Source organism: Pangasianodon hypophthalmus, chromosome 1 (genome assembly GCF_027358585.1).
Source record: "Pangasianodon hypophthalmus isolate fPanHyp1 chromosome 1, fPanHyp1.pri, whole genome shotgun sequence".
NCBI lineage: Eukaryota > Metazoa > Chordata > Actinopteri > Siluriformes > Pangasiidae > Pangasianodon > Pangasianodon hypophthalmus.
The window spans coordinates 17,124,495-17,150,390 of NC_069710.1; the positions used below are offsets into that span (position 1 = coordinate 17,124,495).

The window sequence follows — 25,896 nt, forward strand, 5'->3', positions numbered from 1 at the left end:
CTGTGTCATGCCAAATGAGAGCTGCACCAAGAGACTTACTGATAGGATCTGACTGAAGATAAAGTTCAAATTTCCTTTATGAAAAGCATCAAAATTCCGCCAATGTGCAAATTAAGGGTAAAGGCACTTCACTTTGTTATATCCAACTTCCCTAGGTTTATATATATTGTGCGTAGAAGCATACCTAGAATCTGCTTCACTCAAATGATCACCCAAACTGAACCTAAATAATTTGTAATTACTAAAGTCCAATTCCTTAATTTGCTGCTGAGTGATATTACACTATTATACAGTTACATGCAAATCAGTACAGACTAGTTTACTATCTAGTCTATATTAATATCTAGTCTTAAAATCTTTTAAGAGTTGTATATCAACAAGCAAGGAGAAAGAAGGTAGCAAATGTTTTTTTTCAAGGTGGCTCCTGTGCCTGAGAGAACAACCTGTTTGTCCTTGAGAGAGCATATCCACTGTAGCTCTCACTGTGATTTATTGTGTGTTATTGTTGTGCTTTTCAATATTGTTCAATAGCCAGGTGCTGATTACCTTTCTCCACTTCCTTGTCAGGCTGTGGCCTGCTGCCCTGGAGGGCCAGGGGCTTTTTAATTGGTTCCGAGAGGATTTTTGCACCCTTTCATCAATGACAAATTTGATCATTTTGAGGGTTAGGTTAGGAAGCAGGGAAAAAGACAGTCACAAATGCTACACTTCTACCTCATACCTTGTAGTCTTAGAGGTCTTTAAGAGCTGTCAATCAAGATTGATCTTAGTGTTGAGAGAAAGAGGTAAAGGAGTGTGGTGAGTTTTACCTGATTAGTACAGAATATTTATTATAATTAAAGATATATATTTTCAGTTAATGGCATGCTTACTTTTGTAAATAGATAAACATAAATTATATAATTTTAGTCCTCCTAAATAACTGCTATAGATTATTGTTCCACTTTAATTATATTTATAAAAATGCTTAAAGGGTAAAAATATAAAGTTCAAAGGCCTTGTGTGGAAAAAGAAAAAAATTTGCAGTATCCTTAAAATAAAACCTAAGCATATTTTTTTGTCTCCAGCCTCTACATCTCTGTCACTACATATATATCAGTTCAGGACACACTGTGCTATATAGAAGGTTTTGGTATCATCACTTTTCAGAATATGGCATAAACTTATTAACCATCATTACTACATATCACTACTAAAACAACTTTTATAAAAAGTACAAAAAATACTTTGAGGTGTTACTAAACCATTCTGAAAGTGTAGTTTTAATGATTAAAAATGAACTACACAATTTGTGCCACAATCAAATAAATGATGGGCTGGAGTGTTTGCAGGCATTGCCCTCTTCAGGCCAGCGCAGGCCACATCAGTCGTAATGTTCAGGACAGACAGTGCCGCGGCAGGCCAACAGTGTCGATTTGAGGCACGTTGAATTTTCTATGATGGATGGCTGAGTTGGGCTGACTATATTGCTGTCCTAATAAAAGCTGCCCTCCAATCCACATGGCTGGGAGTGGATCTAGAAAACATTGCTGTCTTTAAGAGAAAAACTGCTCTATGCGTCAAAAAGAACAATGTTTCTCTGAAGACAGTGCTTCACCTCAGCAGCACTGAGAGCTATATTTGCCCCTTACAATTTCTTTTGTGCTAAGAAAGCAGCTAAAATATAATGTTCCTTTTGAATTTAATTTTGGATGAGATCAAAAAAAAAAGAAAGAACAGTGGCAAAGGAGCAAATTCTTAAAATACTCCAAATGTTCATTACAGGCCACATAGTTTTACACACACTGAGACACAATAATTAACATTATTACATTTTACTGTATGTTTAACATCTTTTATACATATGTCTATTGCTATAATATTGACCTGTCAGCTAGATAATATTTAGCTTAAACGGAGGCCATCATCAGTAAACAGTGCAGTTGGCAGAGGATCGCTGTGTGCACAGGAATTCACTGGTGATTTCCTTATAACCTGGAGCCTCAGTCAGTCCACTCCCTATACAAATCATTAAAAAAAAAACTTGAGTCAAGACCACTTGTTTGTAATCTTTCTTTTCTGTAGATCTGTGAAGGTAATAAATCTTAGTCATATTAAAAGACAGTAGTAGTCCAGTGGTTAATGTTCTGAGCTAGTGACCAGAGTCTAAATGTCAGGACTTCCAGAGAGCCCCTGCTAGACTCTTCAGCAATGCATTTAACCTTTAGGTATGGATAAATGTAAATGTGCATTGTGTGAAATGCAAATGTGAACTGTGTGTAATGAATTACCTTCTATTAAGTTGTAGAGGTTGCAGTAATTAGTGCCATGGTCTGTAACAGCATACCAGGTTTCTGAGACTGACATGGCCTATGGAGAATTTTAATGCTGTTCACATACAGTGTTGTTCTCAAGGTATAAGTTAAAGTGATATATGCAAAGCAAATTAAGTGCATATGCAATGAACTCTTACTGATACGTGGCAATGGGTGAAGAATTTATAAGGAACTAGTCTGAAGTTTATATCTTCCACATATTTCTTCCGTGGTGCCATGTGCTTTGCTGCAATGAAGTGGACGGAGGCTGACTGGAGCTATAATTGTAAAATGGTATTTTCATTAATTAATTAATTCATTCAATTGTTACAGCTTAATACTCATTCAACACGCACGCACACACACACACACACACACACACACACACATACCTTGTATAGACACTTTTCTCCACCCATAGAACAACCTGCCATTGTCCTCCACTTTTTAATCTGAGTGACCAAGGCTTGGTACACATGATTGCAAGGAAGCCCAAAGTACCTGAAACAAAACATATTGTAACTTTTCAATATAGAGTTACGGTTCTTCTGGAATTTACAGTCTCATTCCTGGGAGCCCCTAGCTACATGCGTTATTGTTTCCTCCTACTACAGTAGGAATTCTCAAACTTTTTTGTAGCCCATTTAATTGTAAAATAAATTCCACAGACTCCAGCAGTACATAACCCATCTATTCAAATATTAGGTTAATTATTTAAATTTGTACAATACCATTCAATGTATTGCAGCCAAAGCGCTTTTAATTCCTGATATTTTCTTCAGACAGAACATATTATGTCCAAGCAGACATTATTTATGTGCCTTGTTTTTGAGATACTGAGGTTTGGATTCAATCCATTCAGTTCAACTGACCAGTCAAACAGGCTAATAACACAACCTAAATATAAAATTCATAATGGTGAGTTGTGATTGCTGCCTCTGTATCAAAGTAAAAAAAAAAAATTACAGACCCCCTGAATATGCTTCAAGAGACCCCACATTAAGAGCCATAGTACTACAGGACACCCAAGTCAACATACATATATTAGTTATAAAAACATATATAATCTCTCTGGAGAGAGATTTGACATTTGCCCATCTGCATTCAAATGCTGCCATCAACTGGAAGAAAGAGGACATTGCTGAATTCATTCAATGTCCAGACCTTTAGCAGCTCACACAGAGGCATACTGTCCTCTGAACTTTCACTGACAGTTTTTCCATTTTATGCATTAATTATTCATTTGATGTTTATAAGACACAAAAGGATATATGAGTTTTTTCTGTCAGACCTCTTCGAGGAAAACAAACATGTTGGCTTCAACCAGAGATTGAATGACAACGTGGCCCTTAAGTTCTGTCTGTTTCTTCCCTTGTCCGTGTGGGTTTCCTCCCAAAAACATGCACATAGATGGACTGGCTATGATAAATTGGCCCTAGGTGTGAGTATGGTGCCTTGTGACAGACTGGCGTCCCATCCAGGGTGTGCTCCTGGCTCATGGCCAGTCATCCTGGGATAAGCTCTGCATTTATTGCAACCTGGAATAAAGTAGTTACTGGAAATGACATAGTGGGTAAATGTTATGAAATGCCACAGACACTCTTTTGTTTAGCCTGAATAAGTACATCTAGATGTTCTATATTTATTTAGACATCCAAATTTACGAGGCAATTAATTAATCATATACTACATAATATGTTCAGTAATATCTTCATGAATAATATTGCCATGCTACAATCATTTCTAATGCAAAAGTCAGTGTAGTCTAGTAAAGTAGGGGGAAAGAGTTCTGATTTACACATATACACACGTGATTACACAACATTGTATTACAACAGCATTCTTTTTTTTTTTTTTTTTTTACAGACTTTTACTCTGCCACTGCTCTTCCAAAAATACTTCATTTTCCACATGTATTCTGTCATCTTATCTGTAACATTATCTTATCAACATCATATAATAGGTGTACAAGGGGTGTTCCTTTTAGAGTACAACACAGTTCAACCTAAATACACACCTTTAAATTAATCACATCACACCAACCTCACAGCAAGAGTTAACACTTAACAGTCTTAACACACACTAAGAGTTAACACTTAGATTTTTATAGTTTACTCGGCAGAAAGAGAAACCAAAACAAGCAAGCAAACAGACAGGTACACAAACAATTAGCATATTTACCATTCCACTTTGCACTGTGCATGAAGAGGGCCTGAGGAGCACATGGTTAATGATCCTAATGCCAGCATGGCCAGCAGGAGACACCTGGAGAGATGCATTATGATCTCAGTGATTTCAATCCACAGCTATTCTGTCTGACGTTCTGGTGGGGAATGATGAGAGTCGTTGCAGAATCACAGGATGCTCATGTGAGTTTTCCTAAAGGAAACTGGCTGAAATTAAATTAGAACACATTCTTGCTCTCTTCAGAAGAACAAGGCAAAGCAGAACCAAAGGTTCAAACACTGTGCAGTCCAATGTCTTCAGACGCTATTTACTGTTTACAAATATAAAATGAATACTGTACATGTTTGGAGTGCAAAGTACAAACAAAATATAAAATAAAATCTGTATTTACAGTGATGGAATAATATGCACTTCTTGAAACAATGGTGTAGCTCATTGTTTATAGTATATAGTGTAGCTCAAAGTGTGACTTGCAAACTTTACAAATAAAAAGTTTTGATTGCTCACCTCCATTACTGTGAAACCCCTAAACTGACTCACGTGGAAAACATTTCTTTGGTCTGATGAGACTAAAACTGAATCAGAATTTTGGCAGAAAGTACTGTTTGGCAGAAACCCAGCACTACTCATTGCCCTGAGAACACCATCCCCACAATGAAGCACTGTGGTGAGAGCATCATGTTGATAGTTAACCTTGGCCTTTTGGCCATTTCTGTTCCATGTAATACAAATTGTGGTAAAGTTCAAGGGGGTGAATATGCATGCAAGCCACTATATGTAATGACAACAGTGCTAGAATAATCACATCTGGGTTGGTGCTGTAGTATGTAAACTTTTTTTTTTTTTTGCTTAATTATTATAATTTTTAAAATTAATTTAAATAATAGGAAAAATAATAATAAAAAAAACCATACACTATATCACTATAAATCAATTAGGACGTATAGAGACATATTTCTTTATGTCTATTAGACACTTTTTTTTTTTCTTGCAACATACCTCTTATATGAATTAATCATATCACATATTATTTCTATTTACTGTATAGTATAAAATGCAGTATATGGGAAGAGTTACTGATGTTTTGGTTATGAAAGTGATATATAGGATAATGAATAACAAGCTTACTATTGTTCTTATTTGTGTAATATACATTACAAACATATCTCTAGAAGCATATGTGAGATTTTCACCAGTAGCTATAACAGGGTTGTCTTTCATTGAGCCTTCTACAGTATTACACTTAAAAAATAAATAAATAAATGAATACATAAATAATAATAATAATAATAATAATAATAATAAAAACTAAGTGAATTAACATTAATTACAGTAACATATAATTTACTGAAAATGTTAAATAAGTAAGTAAGTTAGTAAATAAATAAATAAATAAAGTGAAAAGGTTTAGTGGACCTCGCTAGTGCACGCAGCAGTGTTTTATAATGGGCGCGGTCTATGATGCATGTTAGCTGTGATTGGTGGACTTTTATAAGAGGCGGAGCTAAGATGAATGAGTCTCCGTCTCTGGTAAAGGACGTACGCTGTGTCAGGGAGAGTGTCAGAGAGAGTAACGAAGAATTAATTCGTTTCCTTTTAGAAGTTTACCTTTTTGTCCTCATATGTACATATTCTTTTAGCCACTTATTTTTATTTAATGCAGGACACACACGGTTAACAGCTACACGGACTCTGCTGTGGACTGGTTGAGAAGTGTGAAGTTTATGTGCTGAGGTATGGCTCTCTTTTTGACTGTATGACCCACTAAGTGTATTTTGCTAGCTGCATGTTTTGAATCATGTCTTTGGCATGGTTTCAACTTCAGTGCCATCTATCTGTATTAAAGTTGCACAATAAGCATGAATGGAGAAGTGGTATGGTTCAGCTAGGCAGCATATTCCATAAAATGATTTACTATTGAAATCATCACTGACCTCAAACTCCATAACATTTGAAGTAGTTGGATTACTTATTTGACAGGGACAGATACTTCAAATATTCAAGAGAGCCACATGCGTCATATGTAATAGAATGTATAGAGTGTTACAAATAGCAATATAAATCCTGTACAGTTGTAGTAATAATGTTGCATACTTTGACTTCTAGAATACTAAGTCAGGATGAATAACTCTTACAATGCTTAATAAAGATGCTAAATGTAAAGCCTCTTAACAGCACTGGCTGTGAAAGTCTCCCCAACTCCAAGAATTAATGCCTTGGTTATTACAGGGCAGTCACGTGAATGCCAGACTTTGTCTTTGTGCCCCCATGCTTGAAGGGTTCATTCTTGGCATGGGAACGAATTGCAATAAAGCACTAATGCACTTGTGGAGTTTGTCCATAAAGGCCTAGCATAACAATGCATTGTGGGTAATTTTGTAGGGTTTACTGCTGTTTGCCCTATTATGGAGAGATGTCCTCGTGATTTGGGAGAGGTAACAACGTACCATGATGAACGCCTTCAACCATCTGAAGTGGAACCACAACTACAGCTCACTCAAAAGGCACGGTACACTGCAGCATAGGGTGAATGACCCATATAACATGCATCTAAAAGAAATAATCAAAACCTTCTCAGGAATAATGAACTTTTGGCATGTTTGGCATGCTTGCAACTATTTGGCATGCTTCCATAGCTAATATGTTACATTGCTTAAAAAGACAGAAACAATGTTTTACAGAAATGTCATTTGCACATTAAATTATTTCTGGTGTTTTTTTATTTTATGGAAAAAGTTTACAAATCTCTGGAAAAACTTCATGTATAGATATTCCTGGATTTCTGAAGAGATAAGGATTCATGCTTTCTAACTCTTCCTCAGGTTTTAATGAATTTAGATTTAGGGGTTTTGTAATCTTTAGGACTGATGTACAGAGGAAAAATCTAGACTGGGAAGCATGTTTGCATCTTTTATTTTAACTATGAAGCATGTTTGCATCTTTTATTTTAACTATGAAGTCAATAGTATACTTGTTTTAACTATGAAGTCAATAGTATACTGTTTTGTAATAGCTACTTGTTTTGTACTCTTGTACTATTTGCACTATTGTCACTAGGTTCACTTTAAACAGAACTGTGTACTGGTCGGCGCTGCACTGGGACTTACTATGCTCATTGTCTGTCCCAGTAGTCACTGTACTGTCTTGTACTGTTTTGTGCTGTCTGCACATGTTTGCACTTGTGCCCTTTATTGTATAATTTATGTAGTCCCTTGTAGTTCTGTGTTGTTCTGTGTTTCTTATGTAGCACCTTGGTCCTGGAGAAACGTTGTTTCGTTTCACTATGTACTTCTATATGGCTGAAATGACAATAAACTCCACTTCACTTCACTTCAAAATGAATGGTGCTATATTGTCAGTATTTGACATCAGAGCAGAACAGCATCTTTTCCACTGAATATTGCCCCTAAATAGCATTTATTTGGTACAGCACCATATCATCTTAGGATCACAGTTCTCCATAGTCATAATTAGATTTAAGACACTGATTACAGCTCTTGCCTTTTCTCAGGAACCCGAGGAGGGAGAGGTGGAGGCTGAACAGATGTTGTCAAGCATGAATCGTCACCCGTTGCTGTCTGCATTCGCACTAGAGGAATTTGAGTTCCCTGTCAGCGTTCGCCTACAAGAGATGCCCCTCTTCCCCAAGTGGCACCTCCCTCTCAAGCTGATGGCTGTTTTTATGGCTGTGGCATTTGTGTACACATTCCTCCGGGATGTGCTGCAGCCTTATGTGTCTCAGAGTAAAAATGACTTCTACAAGCTTCCCATCCTGGTGTTAAATAAAGTTCTACCCTGGACATCAATCACTCTGCTGGCATTTGTCTATCTGCCTGGAGGGCTGGCTGCTCTACTGCAACTACACAGAGGTGAGCAAACGAGCATCTGGAAGTAATCTTCATTAGTATTGATTGTGTTGAAGTTAAAATTCCACATACAATTGCAACTACATATTTAAAACTCATTGCAATAAGTAACAAAGTGAATGTTTTGAAAAGCATGGGACAACGTTCAGGATGACAGATGGTAAACAGAGAAACTTTTTATAGAGTGCCCTTCATTTTGCCATAGCCTCTGGAGAATCCAGTTTTACTCTTAAGACAGACCAACACTTTTTAATCAGTCTACTGAGTTTGTTTATAACACATGTGCTGCTCCAAAATACACTGGAGGCCCTTCGCAAGGAATAAAGGCCTTCTGTCCCTTCTTGTACATGGCATCAGCATTGATAGTTATCCAAGTAAACCCACAGTGAGTCGTAGGTCTTCACCACTTCTACACTGACACCATCTACAGGGGACTGGGCATTTCCTGAAGTCCACCCCAATTTTGTAATCAGTTACCATGTCATCAGAGATTTTCTGCAGATGACATGACCTAAAATTGTTGGTGTACAGGTTGAACAGGAAATGAGTCAACACAGTCTTTTGGGTCCTTATCTTGTCATGGCCATGACGCCATACAAACTGTTGCCAGTCAGGCCATGGTATGATGTCTGCCATTGTCTGCCAATGACCATGATTTGGATTGATATTGGATTCAGAACCAACCTTGTCCTTGGCTTGTGTTAATACCACCCTAGTCCTGTGGCCTTGTATTGTCAATGAAGTACTAGTTCCAGAGCCAGTGCCTGATCTAGAACTGTTTACGTTCTTAAACAGCAAAATCATTTTGATTTTACCACCAAAATACTGCTGAATATAAGCTCCATTACTGTAACTGAATATAAGCTCAAATACTGTAACTGAATATAAGCTACACTGCTAATGCAAAACAAAGCTTTGTCATTCAGTAGTAAACTTCCACATCTAATTATGAAGTTGTTTGGCTCTTTAGCCAGTAAAAAACACAGTTCTTAAAAAATCTTTTCCTAACCTAGTACTGGCACCAGCACCATGTTAGTAAGCAATCAGCTCTTTCTAAAGAGAGTCAGTAAAGAATATGATTATTGTGCTTTGGAGAAATATTGTCATGTCTTTCCATAAGGCACTCCTGTTTTGCAGTTTCAAACAGAAGCACTAGTCATAAGAGTTTTTTATGCACTGGCTCCAGTCATTTGTTAGTGAATCCACCCACTGTTTTCTCAAGGATCCATTTATTCCCTTTATTTGTGAGAAAACAGACTTGATAGTGTGAGATATATCTAGTTAGGTGAGTCTTGCTGTCTGATGCTATCGTTGAAATGAAATAGCTGCAGTCTTTTGCCAGTAACCTGCTGAATCAGGCAGTCTTGAATGCGGCGGTAAGGTGCAATGTTTACTGTGTGTTACTCTAATGCAAACTTCCTGTGAATGAACCACCACAGCCAAATGGCTTCATTTATATACCTTCCATGACTGATATTACACATCTGTTACAGAGCAAACTAGTTAGCATCAGGTAAATAATTTTACTCTTCTTCGTCAGGCACTAAATACAGCTCTTTCCCAGTTTGGCTGGAAAACTGGCTGGGTGTGAGGAAACAGCTAGGTCTGCTGGCCTTCCTTCTGGCCTGCCTACACGCCATTTACAGCCTGAGTTACCCAATGAGACGCTCTTACAGATACAAACTCCTCAACTGGGCCTACCAGCAGGTGAGGAAAGCATTAAGTTTAAATCCTTTTCACATGAAAAGAACATTGTTATTATTCACTTAACATTCATACCATGTCAAATTATATTACTCTCCTGCATTCTACATGCAAGACCAGGGCCAGTATGTATAAAAGCCACTCAGAGAAAAAAATCTGTCTTTAGTGTCAAAAAAAATCCTTGAACGTCAGGAAATTTACTCCTATAATTAGGCCTAAGAATGGGAGCAATGTACAAAAATTCTTTAGCCTTAAAAGTATTCTTAAATGAGCAGGTATTCAGGAGTGTTTCAGATGTGTCTCAAGCGTTTAATAGTAATGAACAGTGGCAGCACTGAGACACTGAGTTAGTGCACAATTTAGTTATAAAGTGCTTACTTTCTTAGCCCATTATTCAGCATTTATTGTTAATATTACTGTTATTATTATTATTATTATTAGTAGTAGTAGTGGTAGTAGTAGTACATCAAAAATCACATTTATTTGTCACATTCTAGCCAACTTGCTAGAACAAACAAAAAATTTTAGAAGCCTTAACTACAGAGCATGGAAATATTTTATAACAAATGGCACTTCTTCTATTCTGCTGCTTCTGTTTATGGTGTGACATAATCTATGTAAAGAATTTAATCATTTTAGTCTGAACTTTGTTATAAGTTTGATAACTCTTATTTAGCCTAATGACATCTGTTCTCTAGCACCCAAGAGTAATTTATGTGATAGGTGCAACAGAAGAAGGAGAACTCATGGGTAGAGGATGATGTCTGGAGGATGGAGATCTATATCTCACTGGGAATCCTCGGATTGGGCATTCTGGCCTTGGTGGCTATCTCCTCCCTGCCCTCTGTTATGGATGCACTAAATTGGAGAGAGTTCCAGTATGTCCAGGTAGGTGAGAAACAGAGAATCCAGACAAGCACTGAAATATGATACAGTTCATACAGTGATACAGATCAGTTTTATGGTCTTGAGCAGTTTCCTCTCAGAAATGACCTCACCATACATCAGGGATATGGATTCCACAGTCATAGTGAACATTGCTCTGCATGTTATTTTTTTATTTTTCGTTGATACTTGCATGATTTTGCATAGGCTCTCTCCATGTTTCTGTAGAGAATTCTGGGACATGCAGCCCTGTTTTTGTGCACAACTCATGCTCTGGTGTATGGATGGAGGAAGTGGGTGGAGCTGAAGCACTATGTATGGTACACACCTCCATCATTTATACTGGCCTCCTTCCTCCCAGGTGTGGTGTTACTGCTCAAGGCTGTGTTGGCCATGCCCTGTTTCAACAAGAGACTGGAACGCATTCGTCATGGCTGGGAAAGACCTGGGCGAAAGGGATTAATATACAAGGACTCACTCTGACTCACTCTGTCTTAGAGGCATGGAGTTTATAAACTTGTGTTTCAGGAATGTTGGGTTTTAAGTCATGATTGTTTTGCAAAGTGATGTTTTTCACAACTTGTGGAAGATGTTTAATTTGCTTATACTGTAATGCATTAGGACGTTTTGGTATGAACTAATATGATCTCTCTTTTCTACTTATTTTACAGTAGTTATTCATTGTAAAATAATACAGTACAATTATGTATATTGTTACTACAGCATATTCTTCTGTATAAAAGAAAAGAAAAAAACTTTTATGACTGATACATGATTCTGTCATGACTACCTCATTAAGCTATCACAAACAGATTCAGATAACAAATATCACACGTATCTTGCACTCCTTTTTGGCACATTCATTGGCTGCTTAGTCAGGTTTATTGCGCCTCAGTGTTAGGTCACTCTTGAGAACTGAGTGTGAAATGTGATAAGTGGGGGAAAGCAAGGCTTTCTAAATTATACCTAAATTATACCCTGTTGTACTAAACATTGTTAGAATAGTACGACATCAATGGTGACATTCACCACCCTGCTAATTTGACCATCTATTTAGTATGGTAGTATGTGAATAAGAATGCAGCCATTGTTTTTCAGACCTACGATTATACTCGCTGCTTATTAAGTTAATTATCAACTATGAAGTTTTGCTAATGATGCTCTAAATCAGGGGTGTCAAACGCAAATTCTCCCAAGGCCACTTCAGTATTTTTGTGAGACTTTAAAGGGCCATAAACAAAGGCTATTAATTTTTAACACTGCTCTAAAATTAGACTAGGGTATTTCCAGAAAAAAAGAAGTGCCGTGTCAATGCTGGAAACGGTGTTCAACTATAGTACCCAGAGTACAGCGCGGCCTACAAACATGGCCGCTACGGACTACAACACCCAGCACCAACAGAGACAGTCATGTTCAAGTTCACCGTCTTACTGATTACACACACCTGTTCACAATTACAGACCACAGTGTATATATATAAGGACTCTCAATCCACACTCGCCTTGCGAAGTATATGCTCTGTGATTCTCTCCAGTTGTTACCAAGCCTTTGTATTGATATAGTCTTCACCACACCAAGATCGCCCAGTTCATCAACCTGCTGACTGACAGAGTGCTCACCTGGGTAACCGCTGTGTGGTCTCAAGAGGCAAGCACATGGCTTCTTACGAGCACTTCCTCCAGCTCTTCCAGAGGGTCTTTGACCACTGTCCAAAAGACAAGGAAATCAGCAAGAAACTCCTCAGCCTGAAGCAAGGGAACCAAAGCGCTGCAGATTTCGCCTTAAACTTCTGCACATTGGCCGTGGGAAGCAGCTGGAATAAACCGGCGCTCAAGGCAACATATCGTCAAAGGCTGAACGCCGATGTCCTAACCAAGTTGGCCTGCTGGGAAGACCAAACTACCCTTGATTCCCTTATAGGCATGTCCATTTGTCTCAACGTCATGCTGAGGAATCGAGGAGGTATTACAGCCACATCCCAGTTCCCGAAATCCATCTCACAGAACCCATGCATCTCAGCCAAGCCAATGGTGTGAGAAGGAGAAATTGTGCCACTACTGTGGCAGTCCTCAGCACCAAGTAGCACATTGCCCTTCCAAGCTGCCCACCCAAGCCCCAAATTGGGAGCATGAGGGAGTGATGTCCACCTCTGTCTCCCACACGGTTTTTCTCACCAGAATTTTGCACTCCCCATTCAGATCATGCACTTAGAGAATGTCTGTCATGTTTCAGCACTGATTCTGGTGCCTTTGTAAACTTCATTGACAGCACTCTTTCTGAGAAGCTACAGCTAACCCTCCAACCACTGCAACATTTGCTCCACGTACAAGAACTGGACGGTGGCCCCATCGAGGTGGTTCCATCACCCACTGCACTGAACCCATGCACCAGGAATGGATCTCCCTCCTCGTCACAGTTACTACCAAGGTCCCCATGGAACTCGGGTTCCCACAGATTTCATGGAAGGAAAAGGAAATCACATGCTGGTCAGCATATTGTCCTGAAAAGTGCCTACAATTTCCCTCAGTCTACGTCGCTTCCAAGACCATAGAAAGCCCAGAGACTTAGGCCCAAGTGGAAATTCCCCCAGAATACTACAAGTTTAAGAATGTTTCCAGCAAGGCCAAGGCCGATGGATTACCACCTCACCAGCCATAAGATTGTGCCATCGAGCTCCTGGCTGGAACCACACCACCTCGTAACTGCATCTATCCCTTGTCAGCAAAAGAAAGCCAAGCCATGATTGAATATATCAAGGAAGCTCTGCAGCAGGGATATATCCACCCTCAACCTCACCAGCTTCTGCTGGCTTCTTCTTTGTGGAGAAGAAAGGGGGCGGTTTAAGACCCTGCCTCGACTGTTGAAGGCTCAGTCAAGTCACTGTAAAGATCCGGTATCCTCTGCCCTTAGAATCCTCTGCACTCGAACAGCTCCGGGACGCCAAAATATTCACAAAATTGGATCTAAGTGGCACATATAACCTGGTATGGATCCGGGAGGGAGTCGAGTGGAAGATGACCTTTAACACCACCTCTGGTCACTTCGAATACTGTGTAATGTCATATGGGCTATCTTCAGCGCCAGCACTGTTCCAATGCCTGATCTATGACGTGCTACATGACATGCTGGGGAGGTTCATCATCGCTTACATTGACGACATCCTAATCTACTCCCCAGACAAGGAAATGAACGTCATCCAAGGCAAGCAGGTATTAGCCAAGCTGCTCGCTATCCAAATCTATGTCAAAGGAGAGAAATGTGAGTTTCACATGACGAGAGTGGCTTTCCTTGGCTACATCATCAGACCGGAGGAAGTGCTCATGGTCCAAGATAACGTTTCGGCTGTTGCCAACTGGCCTCCTATGCAGACCATCAAGGAACTGCAACATTTTCTGGGGTTTGCAAATTTCTACTGGAGGTTCATAAGAGGATTCTCTTATGAACCCCTAACAGCCTTATTGAAGAAGGGCTCCAAGAAGCCACAGTGGAATGCAGCAGTTGACCAAGCTAGTGCACATCTCAAAGGAAGACTTTACCTCAGCCCCCATTCTGAAGCACCCTGATCTTTCGAAACCATTCATAGTGGAGGTGGACACCTCTGAGACAAGGCTGGGGGCTGACCTGTCACAGCGGTTTGGGGAGAAGCCTAAACTCCATCCAGTGACCTTCTTCTCCTGGAAGCTACCACCAGCAGAGCACAATTATGACATCGGCAACCAGGAGCTTCTCGTAGTGAAGCTTATGCTCAAAGAATGGCGTCACTGGTTGAAGGGATCTAACAACCCCTACATAATCTTCACCGACCACAAAATCCTTGAGTACATCAAGACCGCTAAAGAACTAAACTCATTCCAATCTTGCTGGGCCCTGTTCGCCAGGTTCGATTTTACCTGGATCGAAGAACATCTATACCCAGCTCTGCCCAATGAAACCCCAGATGAATGCATTCTACCACAGTCATGCATTTGTGGGGGCCACCATATGGTACATTGACCAAGAAACTGAAGGCGCCACAGAGGGGAGAACACCCCCGTCCTGCCCAGCAGGAAAAAAATAAATGCCCGCACCCCTCTGTGACAAACTCCTCATGTGGGCCCATGCCTCCCCGGCCACCAAACATCCCGGGCATGCCCTGAACCCTCCAACTTGTCAAGGAAAATACTGGTGGCCTCATATGCTCAGAGATAACCACAATCTCCTTATGCTCCACCAGCTCTCAAGCCAAAGTACCTCGTACCCTACCCACTGGAAAACTCCTACCACTGCCCACACCTCAGAGACCATGGTAACATCTAGCTATTGACTTGATCACCGATCTTCTTATGTCACAGAACAATACAGTAATCATGGTTATTATCAACTGTTTCTCCAAATCATTACACCTGATTCCCCTACCTGGCCTGCCATCAGCATCTGAAACTGCAGAACAATGCCTTGAGGTACTTTGGCATCCCGGATTTTTCAATTTGAGCAAGCTGAGTGAAATGAAGCAGCAAGCCCACAGGCCTTGAGTTTGACACATGCTCTTAATTGTTTAGCTTCTGCTTTACTTTACTCATCTTCTCAAACGAACCCATCTCTTCCCATCCCTTCAGGTGAGGTAGATTTACCATTAATTTTTAGGATTAAATGCAGTTCAGTCGGTGGTAGATGTGGGTGGTATACTCTGTAATCATGTTCAAAGGGGATATCAGAACATTACACATGTTTTTAAATCCAGATTAAAGACCAACCTGTTGTTTTTATTAAAGCTGTTTTTTAAAGAATTTTTGTACTAACATTTTACTGATTCCTTGTTTGCTTTTATTTATTTATTTATTTTTCATTTTTATATTTTATTTTTGTTATTTTTCTTTACATATTGTTTTATTGCTTGTGTAATTTTGTAAAATCTTTTATTTAAAGCATTTTGAGATTCTGCACTATAATAATAATAACAATAATAATAATAATTTGTTTGTTTGTTAATTACGTTATCGTCGTGCCCTGGTATCTGGTCGCTGATTGGTGGAGGTCAGCTCACTGAGAAGCCAGACCGTGGCCAATCAGACCACAGAGGGCGGGGCGAGCTGCGACAGCGAAGACATCTCCTGCTATTCCACAGTCACGGAGGATTCATGAGGGATAACGATAACGTCAGTGTTTCCTCAGCTAAAGGTTAGCCGGAATAGTGTTGTCATGATAAAGTCTAAATGTGCGGTCGTACTGTGTTAAATAAATTTTTTTTTAAAAAAGCAGTGTTTTGTGTTAGTGCAGCGTTACCGGCTGACATTGCCAGGTCTCTGGCAGGTCACTGCTGCGCAGTACTACAGTAACATTAGCTACCAACAGCGCCGTGTTTTCATCCAGACGCGAACACGCAGGCTTCAGCTCCGACATTTCTCTGATTTATAAAGAAGTACTCAGCCATGTACCAGCAGCATGTGGACTACTATCGGTTATAACGTAATGATAAGCGATATAATGCTTATTAGAACATTTAGACCTGTGAGGACCTGTAGAGCTCATCACAGTCCAACATGCTGTATCTTTATTAGTCTTAAACATGCTATCGTGGAACAGGTCACATCTCCGACACTTCTAAAATGCTTTTTAGCCAAATATTGAAGATTGTTTATTGGTGCAAATTCTAGCACCAAATCTTGTTCTACAGCAGGCCTACTGAGAGCAGAATTATTATGTTTTATTATAGCCTAATAACTGATAATGCTTTGACTCTCTTAGTGAACACTCTTCTAATGCAATAAATAATCAGTGTAAAAATATATTTATAACATAATAAATATATGTATTTATATAAATATAAATACATGTTATATTTATTATAACATAATAAATACAACATGTATTTATATTGTAACCAATGTGTATTTGATTAAATTAATACAGTATAAAAGCATATGTAATCTGTAGTATAAATTTAATTTATTGTCCTACTTAGAAACGTGGTTTTATCAGCATCGAGAGCTCCACGTCTGAAAATGGACTCCATCTCACTGATGGGCAGCAGTCCAGCCAGCAAGGCCTCCTTCCTTCCTAACGGTGTGAAGAACGGGCCCAGAGAAGGCTCCAGCAAGCCCTCAGTGGCCATCATCGGCTCTGGGGATTTCTCCAAGTGCTTGGCCATCCGTCTGCTGCGTAGTGGCTTCCATGTGGTGGTGGGCAGTCGACAGCCCAAGCGGGCAGCTGAGTTTTTTCCTCATGTGGTAGATGTGACCCATCACGAGGATGCAGTGGGTAAAGCCTCCATCATTTTCCTGGCTATCCGCAGAGAGCACTACTCTTCACTCTGGGACATCAAACACCTGTTAGCTGGCAAAATCTTGGTGGATGTCAGCAACAACAGGAGATCGAACCAGTATCCAGAATCCAACGCAGAGTATCTCGCTTCCCTTTTCCCAGAGTCCAATGTGGTGAAAGGGTTTAATGTCATCTCGGCATGGGCTATGCAGTCAGGCCCTAAAGATGCTAGTCGACAGGTAGGACATGTAGTCAGTCCAACAATGTCAGAATTTTGAGGGATAAGGAAGAAAACACAGGGTAAGGAATAAAACACGATGGGGCGTGCTGTTATAGGAAAATAATCAACAGTATTGGTGGTGTGATGTTTACCAGCCTGGAGTTGATCGTTTTCCAAAGACAGGATGTCCCATCATGTTTTATTCCACTTATACCAGAGAAATGTGCCAAATATTACAGTCTTTTATACTTTTTAATCATTTGTATTTATATGTAATGTTGTGGAACGTCCATGAGACAAATCAATTCCTGTTATAATCAGTCGTTCCCTCATCCGCCTCTTTATCTCTGCTGAAGTTAACAAGACAAAAAACACAGCTTATCATGTTACTGAGAAATCACAAAGTGCTAATTATACATTATTCCTTGTTACATAACAGCACATTTTTAATCTGTTTATTATTATGCTCAAATTGTGTGCAGCATCCGCCTTACACACCCCTGTGAACGGGTTGGAACTACAGAAACAATAAAAGGAAAGCATTAATGTTAACCTGTGATCCAAATGATCTATAAGCATATTTGACTGGTCACTTGAATTTAATGGGTTTAATCCAAATCTCTATCACTCAAAAACATTTAATATATAGTAGGGGCAGCAATACAGCAGCAATAAAAAGACCTATTATATATTGTGCCAATATACAGTATATACGAAATGTACACATTTTTACATATTGTGCCTAAAATTTGAATAGTATAATTATGTTTGTATAATAAATGTGTACTGATCAGTGAAATTGTTTGAGAGTTAAACAGTGCAGAATGTTTGCGATCCTCTGCCCTAAAGTAATTGGCAATAAAATTTGAAACTAATGATGGTTAGTTTTATTTGGTTTTACCAAAGTGATGGTGTGTCACATGGGAACATCAAGGCAGGATCAGATGGAGGTATATAGTCAGCACCAGCCTTTATGACTGCAGTACAATCAGCAAAGCTATCAGACTGCACATTTCAGTACGGGTTTCAACATTACATTACATATTATGTGTTTATTTATTTATTTATTTATTTATTACACGCATTAATTAATGCACTGACTCAGTTCCTGTTTCTCACACCATACTGAACAACATGAAACAAATGCAAGTAGCTATTTACTTCAAAGCAGGTCCTCTTGCAGCATGATTGCATCAGGGACGGGGTCAGGAAGTTCTGGGAATAATGTGTTTCCCATAATACTGTAGATAGCAGGCTGCCACATTAAAGAACTTATTCGGGGCCGGCTTCAGAGATAACAGTTTTTATAGAGAGGGTTTTTAAGAGGAGAAGACAATATAAAAAAGGATTAGCAGATTTGTTTTCTACTCAATTTCTTAATCTTGTTTTTAAAGATATGTTTTTAAGATTTAACAGGTGCTTCATTTTGAATTTTAATGACTGAAAAATGTTTAGTCCATTACCGCTCCACTTCATGGAGTGAGATGCTAAAAGATCACTAGGCATGAAGCATATTGGAAGGTGACAGATGCCTTCTACAAGTATTAGATGATTACCTGCTGACTAATATTACACTGTTATGCCTAGTTGTTAGTCCAACTTTAATAGAAATTGAAATAGATCTGAACTTAAAAACATAATAGATTCATGCCAAACAGTTTATAGAGCAATTGTAACACTCTTGAAATGATGTAAATTACAAACTGACATAGTTAGATGACTAGTTTTAGCTAACTAACTAGCAGTGTTTCAAAGCTAGCAGAATGAGGAGCTAACATTATTCAACTCCTTCCATTTAGAAATTTAGCTACTGCCTTTTCTTCAGTCTCTAACATTTAAGTCATGAGATGTCTGTTGAAATTTTAATCTGAGTTACAATCTGAGGAAGAGTCTTAATCTTAAAGGCTGTACCTGGATATCTGGATAACTACAAAGTATGAATTACCTTATTTTTCTTTTTCTTGTTATAATTGCTCCCAAGCAATTATAACAAGACATGAAGAAAAAGTGCTTGGAACTACAATGGAACTACAATATACTTTGGATATTGTATACTACTACATCATAGTTATGCCATATTTATATAGTTATCCATATAGTTATCCCATAGTTATTTGGAACTACATTATACATGACTGTGGGTTTGTCATTGTTCAGCACCCAGATGAAAACATATCAATTCTCTGTGCACCTATCTTCCACCTTCTTTTTCATTGCTTCCTTTTTTCAATGTGCGAAAAATGCTAAATCAATCATTTTTAAAAAATTATGATTCATAATTTCAGAATCCAGTGAAAGACAATTTGCTAATGAAATTCCTTACTTGCGAAATGAAAGGAATATGCATCTGATCATTTGTTTATGTTATATTCTGCACTGCAGGTGTATATCTGCAGTAACTCAGTGGAAGCGAGGCAGCAGGTCATCGAGTTGGCCCGGCAGCTCAGTTTCATTCCTGTGGACATGGGCACACTCTCCTTGGCAAAGGAAATAGAGAACATGCCGTTACGGCTGTTTTCAGACTGGAAAGGTCCCGTTCTGACCGCTGTCGCCCTTTCCATCTTCTTCTTTGCCTACTCTTTCATTCGGGACATCATTCATCCGTATGTGAAGAATAGGCAAAGCTTTTTTTATAAGATCCCGCTGGAGATGGTGAACAGGACACTGCCTGTGGTGGCTATAACCCTGCTGGCACTGGTATATTTAGCAGGTCAGCTCGCTGCTGCACACCAGCTCTTCTATGGCACCAAGTTCAGGCGCTTTCCCCGCTGGCTGCAGGGATGGTTACAGAGCCGCAAACAGCTGGGCCTGCTCAGCTTTTTCTTCGCCTGCATCCATGTTCTCTACAGCCTCTGCCTGCCCATGAGGAGGTCTGAGAGATATCTGTTGCTCAATATGGCCTACCAGCAGGTCTGTTACTGTTTGTGTAGTTTTCATTTGTGTCTATATGAAAAGTGCAAATCCATGTTCACCAAGTTTACTTTCCTGTTGCAGCACGGCAAACTAAAATATCAGTGTTATAAAAATTTAAGTTTTAAAGGCAAGATACATATGATGCTTGTGTCTTCAGATATTTTCCTGTATATTTTTACTTTTTGGTCTTTTTTCTGTAAACGACCTACTTAGTAATAGCAATTATTAATTAAGTAATTAAGTTAATTTGACCCAATAAGGGTGCCAATAATTCTGGCGCAGCCTGTACATGTACATTCCAATAGATTAGACAAAGCGTGAGGGTATATTCTCTCTGTTTCATTCTGTCCAGGTCCATGCCAACATAGAAAACTCATGGAACGAGGAGGAGGTGTGGAGAGTGGAGATGTATGTGTCTTTCGGTATTATGAGTCTGGGCCTTCTCTCTATCTTGGCCGTCACGTCCATTCCATCAGTAAACAGCACCCTCAACTGGCGAGAGTTCAGCTTTATCCAGGTTAGAGACACTGCACCATTACTGTGAGTGGAAGCACATATAGGAGTATATAACTTATGCAGGCCCTGGTTATGCTAAGTACTTTTTTGAGTACTGTTGATTAGTCCTTTTGACTCTGATAAAAATAACACACATTGAGTACCATGGTACTTATTATGGTCTCAGTGATATTATTATCATCATTATACCAGACTATGCATTTTTGGCATCTATCTATGTAATACTCCAAAAATGAATGTGATATTAAGACAATACTAATATATAATTTATTCCCAATCACACTATTTTTTTTTTGATGGTCGTCATTTTTATTAATTATGTTAAGGAATTCATGTGGAGTCACATGTGATACACTAAATGTAGTGCTTTATGTAAAAGTCTGTTCCAGAAGAGTCTGAAAATATAGACTTACATTTCTGACTCTCGTAACTACGTAGCTTTTCTGTTTCACTGCAGTTATTGAACTCATGAAACTTATTGAATATTATGCTTTAAAAAGAATAACTGAATATTAAGCTGAGAGTTTAAGGGGTTAACGGATTCATTTTTCAGTTAGTTTTGGTATGAGTCAATACTTTCACCGATGCTTTATATTAAAACTACCCCCTTATACTGTATATAATGTTACTAAATCATATGACAGATCAAATATATCATTGTATCACTATATATGCTTTGTTAACAATGTTCAAATGTAGAGACTGAATGTCTCTTGTTTTGCTGTTACAGTCCACACTTGGCTATATTGCCCTGCTTATTGCCACATTCCACGCACTGCTGTTTGGCTGGAAGCGGGCGTTTGAAGAGGAGTCGTATCGTTTCTACATGCCGCCCACCTTCGTAGTAGCCGTGGCTCTGCCTGTTACAGTGATTGTGGGTAAAGCTGTGCTAATGATGCCTTGCGTGGCCTGGAGGCTGAAGAGAATCCGCAGAGGCTGTGATGACAGTCAGCATCATGCTGATCGTGAGAGACCTGCGGCCCATGTTTCCCCAGAGAGAGTCACCATCATGTAGCTGTATCTGTACTACTCGAATAGCTCAGCAATAGCTCAGCCTCATTACTACTGTGCAGTGCCCAGACATGTCGTGTCCCTGATATGACCAATAGAAGCGACTATTTGTAGAGACACAAAGAGAAAAGGATCCTGATGTTTTGTCCTAAAGTTTTTTTTTTTTTTTTTTTATGTGGCGTTTAGGTATTAGATGATCTGTCTTGAACTTTCCTGTGGGCATCTCAGTTCACACTGTGTTTTTGAGAATCACATGATTAGTGCATGAAATGAATTGGGAGTCACACTGGCTAGGCATGTGACTGGGTTTCTGACTTCATATCATTGAGCCTATGGCTAAAATGAATAGCTCAGTTTAGGCCATGTGCTTTGGCCATATGCTGTGGTAACATTCTGAATATGATGATAATCAATGATGATCTGTTACCATCCTGAAGTCTTTTATTCCTCTTATATCACAGCAATTTGCCAAAGATTAAGTTTTTTTTTTTTTAATTAAAGAATGGGACAGCATATTTGTATCCGTTTAACATCCACAAAACAAGTAAATTCCTGTTATCACTTACATTTTAGCAGCTACAGTATAAACAGTCTTTCCCTCACTTACAGAGAGCTTCAGCATATCAAAGATTATACATTTTACTTTGTTAAATAACCACAATCTATGTATTATTGAACTTACATGACATGGAGTGCCTACCATACAAGTCCTTGTGAATTAGTCATTACTATAGAAACAATAAAGCATTAGAACAAGCGCAATAATTTATAAAACAGCTATTTGCCTTACTATGAAGCTGTTATAGAATTAATCAACACTTTCTGACCGATCAGAAAATTCAATAGCACTGTAGTATATAGCACATTACTTGTTGTTTTTCACAATACAAATAATCATATGCTAGTCAGTTTCACGTTTATACATGTTATGGTAGGTCCTTTTTGGCTGAGTTGCTGGGTGGGTAGACTGCTGTAATTGTCTGCTCTCACAGTGAAACTTTGCAACTGTAGTTACAAAGCAATAGCACCAAACAAGCATTATCAAACTGCAGAACAGATTTCTACAGTTTTATGTGTGTTACTAAAGCTACATGTGCTGTTGTTTGTGGAAATGTTTAAAAGGGTAAAATATCAGTGCTTAATGCTGTTGTCTATACATGTGATAAACAATCAAAATCTAAAATGTCTCACTCCTGTCACTAACTTTATATTGATCATTTTAGCAGCAGCACTGAAGTGCACTAATCAACTGATTAACCAGGATTCGTTATAATTCATCTCAAGGATACTAGATGATAGCCCTTGCTTCATAGCTCCTATGTAGGCTACTACCAATGTATGTTAATTGTATTTATCTAACCATGCCAAATCACAGAAAAAAATAAAAACATGCATTTTTTTAAAAAAATGTAATTCAGTATGTTATGTGGATTCTTTTACAGTGAGCAATAGTAAAGGCTGATGGCGTCACTTTGGTTATCTGAGTGTTGTTACTGAACATATGCAGCAGATGGTGCACTTGCTTCAAATTAAACATGACCACAAATTCTTGTGCACTGAACATCCAGGGTCAGGAGCTCTTCCACAAGTAAACTGGACTTATAAGAAATTGACCTGTGACAGTCGGTTTATGAGTAGTTAATTAACCGCCATATAGCAAATTTCTGTAAAATAGAATCTGTTGCACTGCTTGAGTCCAACTGATGTTTGATTTTTTTTTTTTTTTTTTTACTTGTGATTTAAAAGTGAAATATTTAAAATGTTTGTTTGATACTAAATATACTAAATATTGGGGGGAAAAAAGATTGGGATAAAGCCCAGAAAAAAAACCCAGCTTATTTCACTGATCGAAGTCTTGGCATCTGGGCATGTGCTAATTCTAACTGAAAATGCTTGATTGACAGCCATCTGTACACAGCCTTCTGTACAACTCATGCAGAAACGTTAAATATGTTTTATTTTCATTTTGTAACACATACTTTTTATGTTATATCTCTCAGCCCATAGAGAGAGCATGGTTCAGTCAGTGCAGGGATTTGCCCCAGTGGCCACATTTGTTCAAAGAAATAGAAGGCTTTAAGCCTATTTAATAGACAGACAGTAGCCGGTGTGTGTGGTGTGTGTCCTGTTCAGCTAATGTATTTTCTGTGCAGTTGAAGCCAAATATTCAATTTAATGGATGTGGCAATTATGGGGACCAGATGGGTTCCAAGGCCATTACTGGAGTTATACTGATATAAAGCTTCTCTTCATTTTATGATGAAATTAAGTTCACGATCATAAACTTTCTCAGAAACCAGTGCAGAGGTGCCTGGTGAATGTGAGATGTAAGGACTATCAAAGAAATGTTACGCACAAATTGAACTGCTCTCCTCTGCATGTGCCTCTGCTTCCTCTAGCATTAAGCAGCTAATTGCTCTACATATCACAGTGACTCAGGGCCAAAAAGATCGTCACAGGGCAGAGAAAGGAGCAGTTACCATGGCTACAAATATGCTTCTTGTCACTGCTGAGAGACAGAGAGATATTAGTCTTAATTAATGCTAATGATCAACAAACAAGGAGAAATGATCTGCCTGTTATCCTCTGCCACAGGTTCCCACATCAGGGAATAATGACAGAGCAATAAAGTTCATACCATCTCATCAGTGTATTCATTTATCAAAGGAGATGCACTAAAGCAGACGTATAAAATTAAGCAGAGTTAATGAAACTGAGAGGCCAACGGGTGGCCAGCATATGCTCATAAACAACACTCACACTGGGTTTGCTTCATAAGACATGTACCAGCTCTTTCTGAAATGTGTCTGATATCAAATTAGATTTTTCCATCATGTACTGATTATAAGAACGTAATTTATTTTCTTTTTCTGTATAATTTTTTTTCATTTTAGAAGAATGCAATTAAAGTTCTTAGAAATGCAGTTCTACTTCCTTTTCTTCTGGACTGCCATGGCAGTTTTCCTTCAGAACTTGTGGAGTTTCCCCATGTTTGTTTCCTTGTCAAGTGCAAATAGCAAAGTTGTCACTTTGTGATTGTGACCCCAGCCTAGAAAAAGGCCTCAATATGTCATGGCTGTCCTCTTTCAAATTCACATCTTGCTAAAGAATTGACGAAGTGGGTTCAAAGACGCTAAAGTATAGCGCACTCATTCTTTGTTTGTTGCTTAATTACACTGCTTTGAAAGTGCTGCGTTGTTATTTCTCACACTTATTATTATTATTATTGTTATTATTATTATACACTTTGTTTGATATAACCTGAAATGCTTAATGTATAAACTGTGTTCAAACTGCCTTTCAAAGCTCTTGACCATGTGGTGTGTGCTGCACTTTTGGTTTTGATAAAATGCCCCTCTACCCACAAGTACCTCCTAAATGCCTCCACCTATTTTTTCCATGTCTATCCTTTCTTTCTTTCATTCTTTCTTGCAATTAATTTTTTCTTTCTTACATTCATTCTTTTAAACTATCCTTCATTTTTTGTTTGTTTTTATCCTTACAGGGAGTGAGGTGAACAGCATACATGGCCTTTAGGTAGTCTTTAGATACAAGGAAGTCATCTTTCCTGCATGTTCACAACAAGAACAGTAACAGGCAGAAGGCTTGAAGGGAAAGAGTAAGTGCCTTTACTGAGCTGGAACTCAGAGTGAAGGAGCTGGCAGTGGGCAGGAGATAAATGCAACATAATGAAGTGCAGAACTCAGAGGAGTTTAGTACAACGCCCTAGCATGCAGACACAGATTGTGATACTCTCAGAAAGTGCTTCTCATTTTCTAAGCTTAAGTAATTAGCCCATCCTGGTAGACACTGCATACACACTGAGCTGAAATCCTGCTATTGGAGAACTCTGATAATCAGAGTATAATGCTGGAGTGCGGCTCAGCAGCAGCAGTGATTGTGCTGCAGGCTGGCATCAAGGCCACCTTAGCACAACTAAAACTGGTTCTTCCGCTCAACACATTTGTTGGTACATTTGCCCAAGCATGTGACTATGGGGCTATGGGCATGGGGCTATTTCACAGATCAATGTATGACAACATTTCCAAGGCAAAATTCA

The 25,896-nt window shown here is 38.8% G+C and overlaps 3 protein-coding genes across 7 annotated transcripts; 2 read left to right on the plus strand and 1 right to left on the minus strand.

The window, feature by feature from the left end:
• Positions 1-997: 997 nt before the first annotated feature.
• LOC117599068 (uncharacterized) lies at positions 998-4,709 on the minus strand. Its single transcript, XM_034311952.2, has 5 exons — positions 4,476-4,709; positions 2,687-2,795; positions 2,453-2,572; positions 2,271-2,349; positions 998-1,998 (listed from the first exon to the last, which is right to left on the minus strand). The coding sequence occupies exons 1-5, from the start codon at positions 4,571-4,573 to the stop codon at positions 1,907-1,909; spliced, it is 498 nt and encodes a 165-aa protein (XP_034167843.2). The 5' UTR covers positions 4,574-4,709; the 3' UTR covers positions 998-1,906.
• A 1,285-nt stretch (positions 4,710-5,994) lies between these two features.
• On the plus strand, positions 5,995-12,946 carry LOC113534036 (metalloreductase STEAP1). Of its 4 annotated transcripts, none has more exons than XM_026926611.3 (6): positions 5,995-6,215; positions 6,864-6,985; positions 7,993-8,350; positions 9,888-10,054; positions 10,775-10,939; positions 11,298-12,946. In XM_026926611.3, the coding sequence occupies exons 2-6, from the start codon at positions 6,887-6,889 to the stop codon at positions 11,397-11,399; spliced, it is 891 nt and encodes a 296-aa protein (XP_026782412.3). In that variant the 5' UTR covers positions 5,995-6,215; positions 6,864-6,886; the 3' UTR covers positions 11,400-12,946. The 4 variants fall into 4 exon arrangements, with proteins under 4 accessions (XP_026782412.3, XP_026782411.3, XP_026782410.3 ...); XM_026926610.3 differs by having other exon boundaries at positions 6,864-7,007; positions 11,165-12,942; XM_026926609.3 differs by having other exon boundaries at positions 11,165-12,864.
• A 2,970-nt stretch (positions 12,947-15,916) lies between these two features.
• Positions 15,917-23,534, plus strand: LOC113533719 (metalloreductase STEAP2). 2 transcript variants are annotated; one of them, XM_034304073.2, is made up of 5 exons: positions 15,917-16,093; positions 16,878-17,415; positions 19,779-20,306; positions 20,662-20,826; positions 21,556-23,533. In XM_034304073.2, the coding sequence occupies exons 2-5, from the start codon at positions 16,918-16,920 to the stop codon at positions 21,838-21,840; spliced, it is 1,476 nt and encodes a 491-aa protein (XP_034159964.2). In that variant the 5' UTR covers positions 15,917-16,093; positions 16,878-16,917; the 3' UTR covers positions 21,841-23,533. The 2 variants fall into 2 exon arrangements, with proteins under 2 accessions (XP_034159964.2, XP_034159999.2); XM_034304108.2 differs by lacking the exon at positions 15,917-16,093 and having other exon boundaries at positions 16,880-17,415; positions 21,556-23,534.
• Positions 23,535-25,896: the final 2,362 nt, after the last annotated feature.

What these genes read in the sequence shown, in the direction of transcription:
- LOC113533719 (XM_034304073.2), top strand. Translation starts at nt 16,918, where the DNA reads ATGGACTCCATCTCACTGATGGGCAGCAGTCCAGCCAGCAAGGCCTCC. An exon ending in TCAATATGGCCTACCAGCAG is followed by an intron (nt 20,307 to 20,661) that starts GTCTGTTACTGT and finishes CATTCTGTCCAG; the next exon opens with GTCCATGCCAACATAGAAAA. An exon ending in GAGAGTTCAGCTTTATCCAG is followed by an intron (nt 20,827 to 21,555) that starts GTTAGAGACACT and finishes TTGCTGTTACAG; the next exon opens with TCCACACTTGGCTATATTGC.
- LOC113534036 (XM_026926609.3), top strand. Translation starts at nt 6,887, where the DNA reads ATGGAGAGATGTCCTCGTGATTTGGGAGAGGTAACAACGTACCATGAT. An exon ending in TCAACTGGGCCTACCAGCAG is followed by an intron (nt 10,055 to 10,774) that starts GTGAGGAAAGCA and finishes TTTATGTGATAG; the next exon opens with GTGCAACAGAAGAAGGAGAA. An exon ending in GAGAGTTCCAGTATGTCCAG is followed by an intron (nt 10,940 to 11,164) that starts GTAGGTGAGAAA and finishes ATGTTTCTGTAG; the next exon opens with AGAATTCTGGGACATGCAGC.
- LOC117599068 (XM_034311952.2), bottom strand. Translation starts at nt 4,573, where the DNA reads ATGCATCTCTCCAGGTGTCTCCTGCTGGCCATGCTGGCATTAGGATCA. An exon ending in GCACAGTGCAAAGTGGAATG is followed by an intron (nt 2,796 to 4,475) that starts GTAAATATGCTA and finishes GTTTTGTTTCAG; the next exon opens with GTACTTTGGGCTTCCTTGCA. An exon ending in TCACCCATTGCCACGTATCA is followed by an intron (nt 2,350 to 2,452) that starts GTAAGAGTTCAT and finishes AATTCTCCATAG; the next exon opens with GCCATGTCAGTCTCAGAAAC.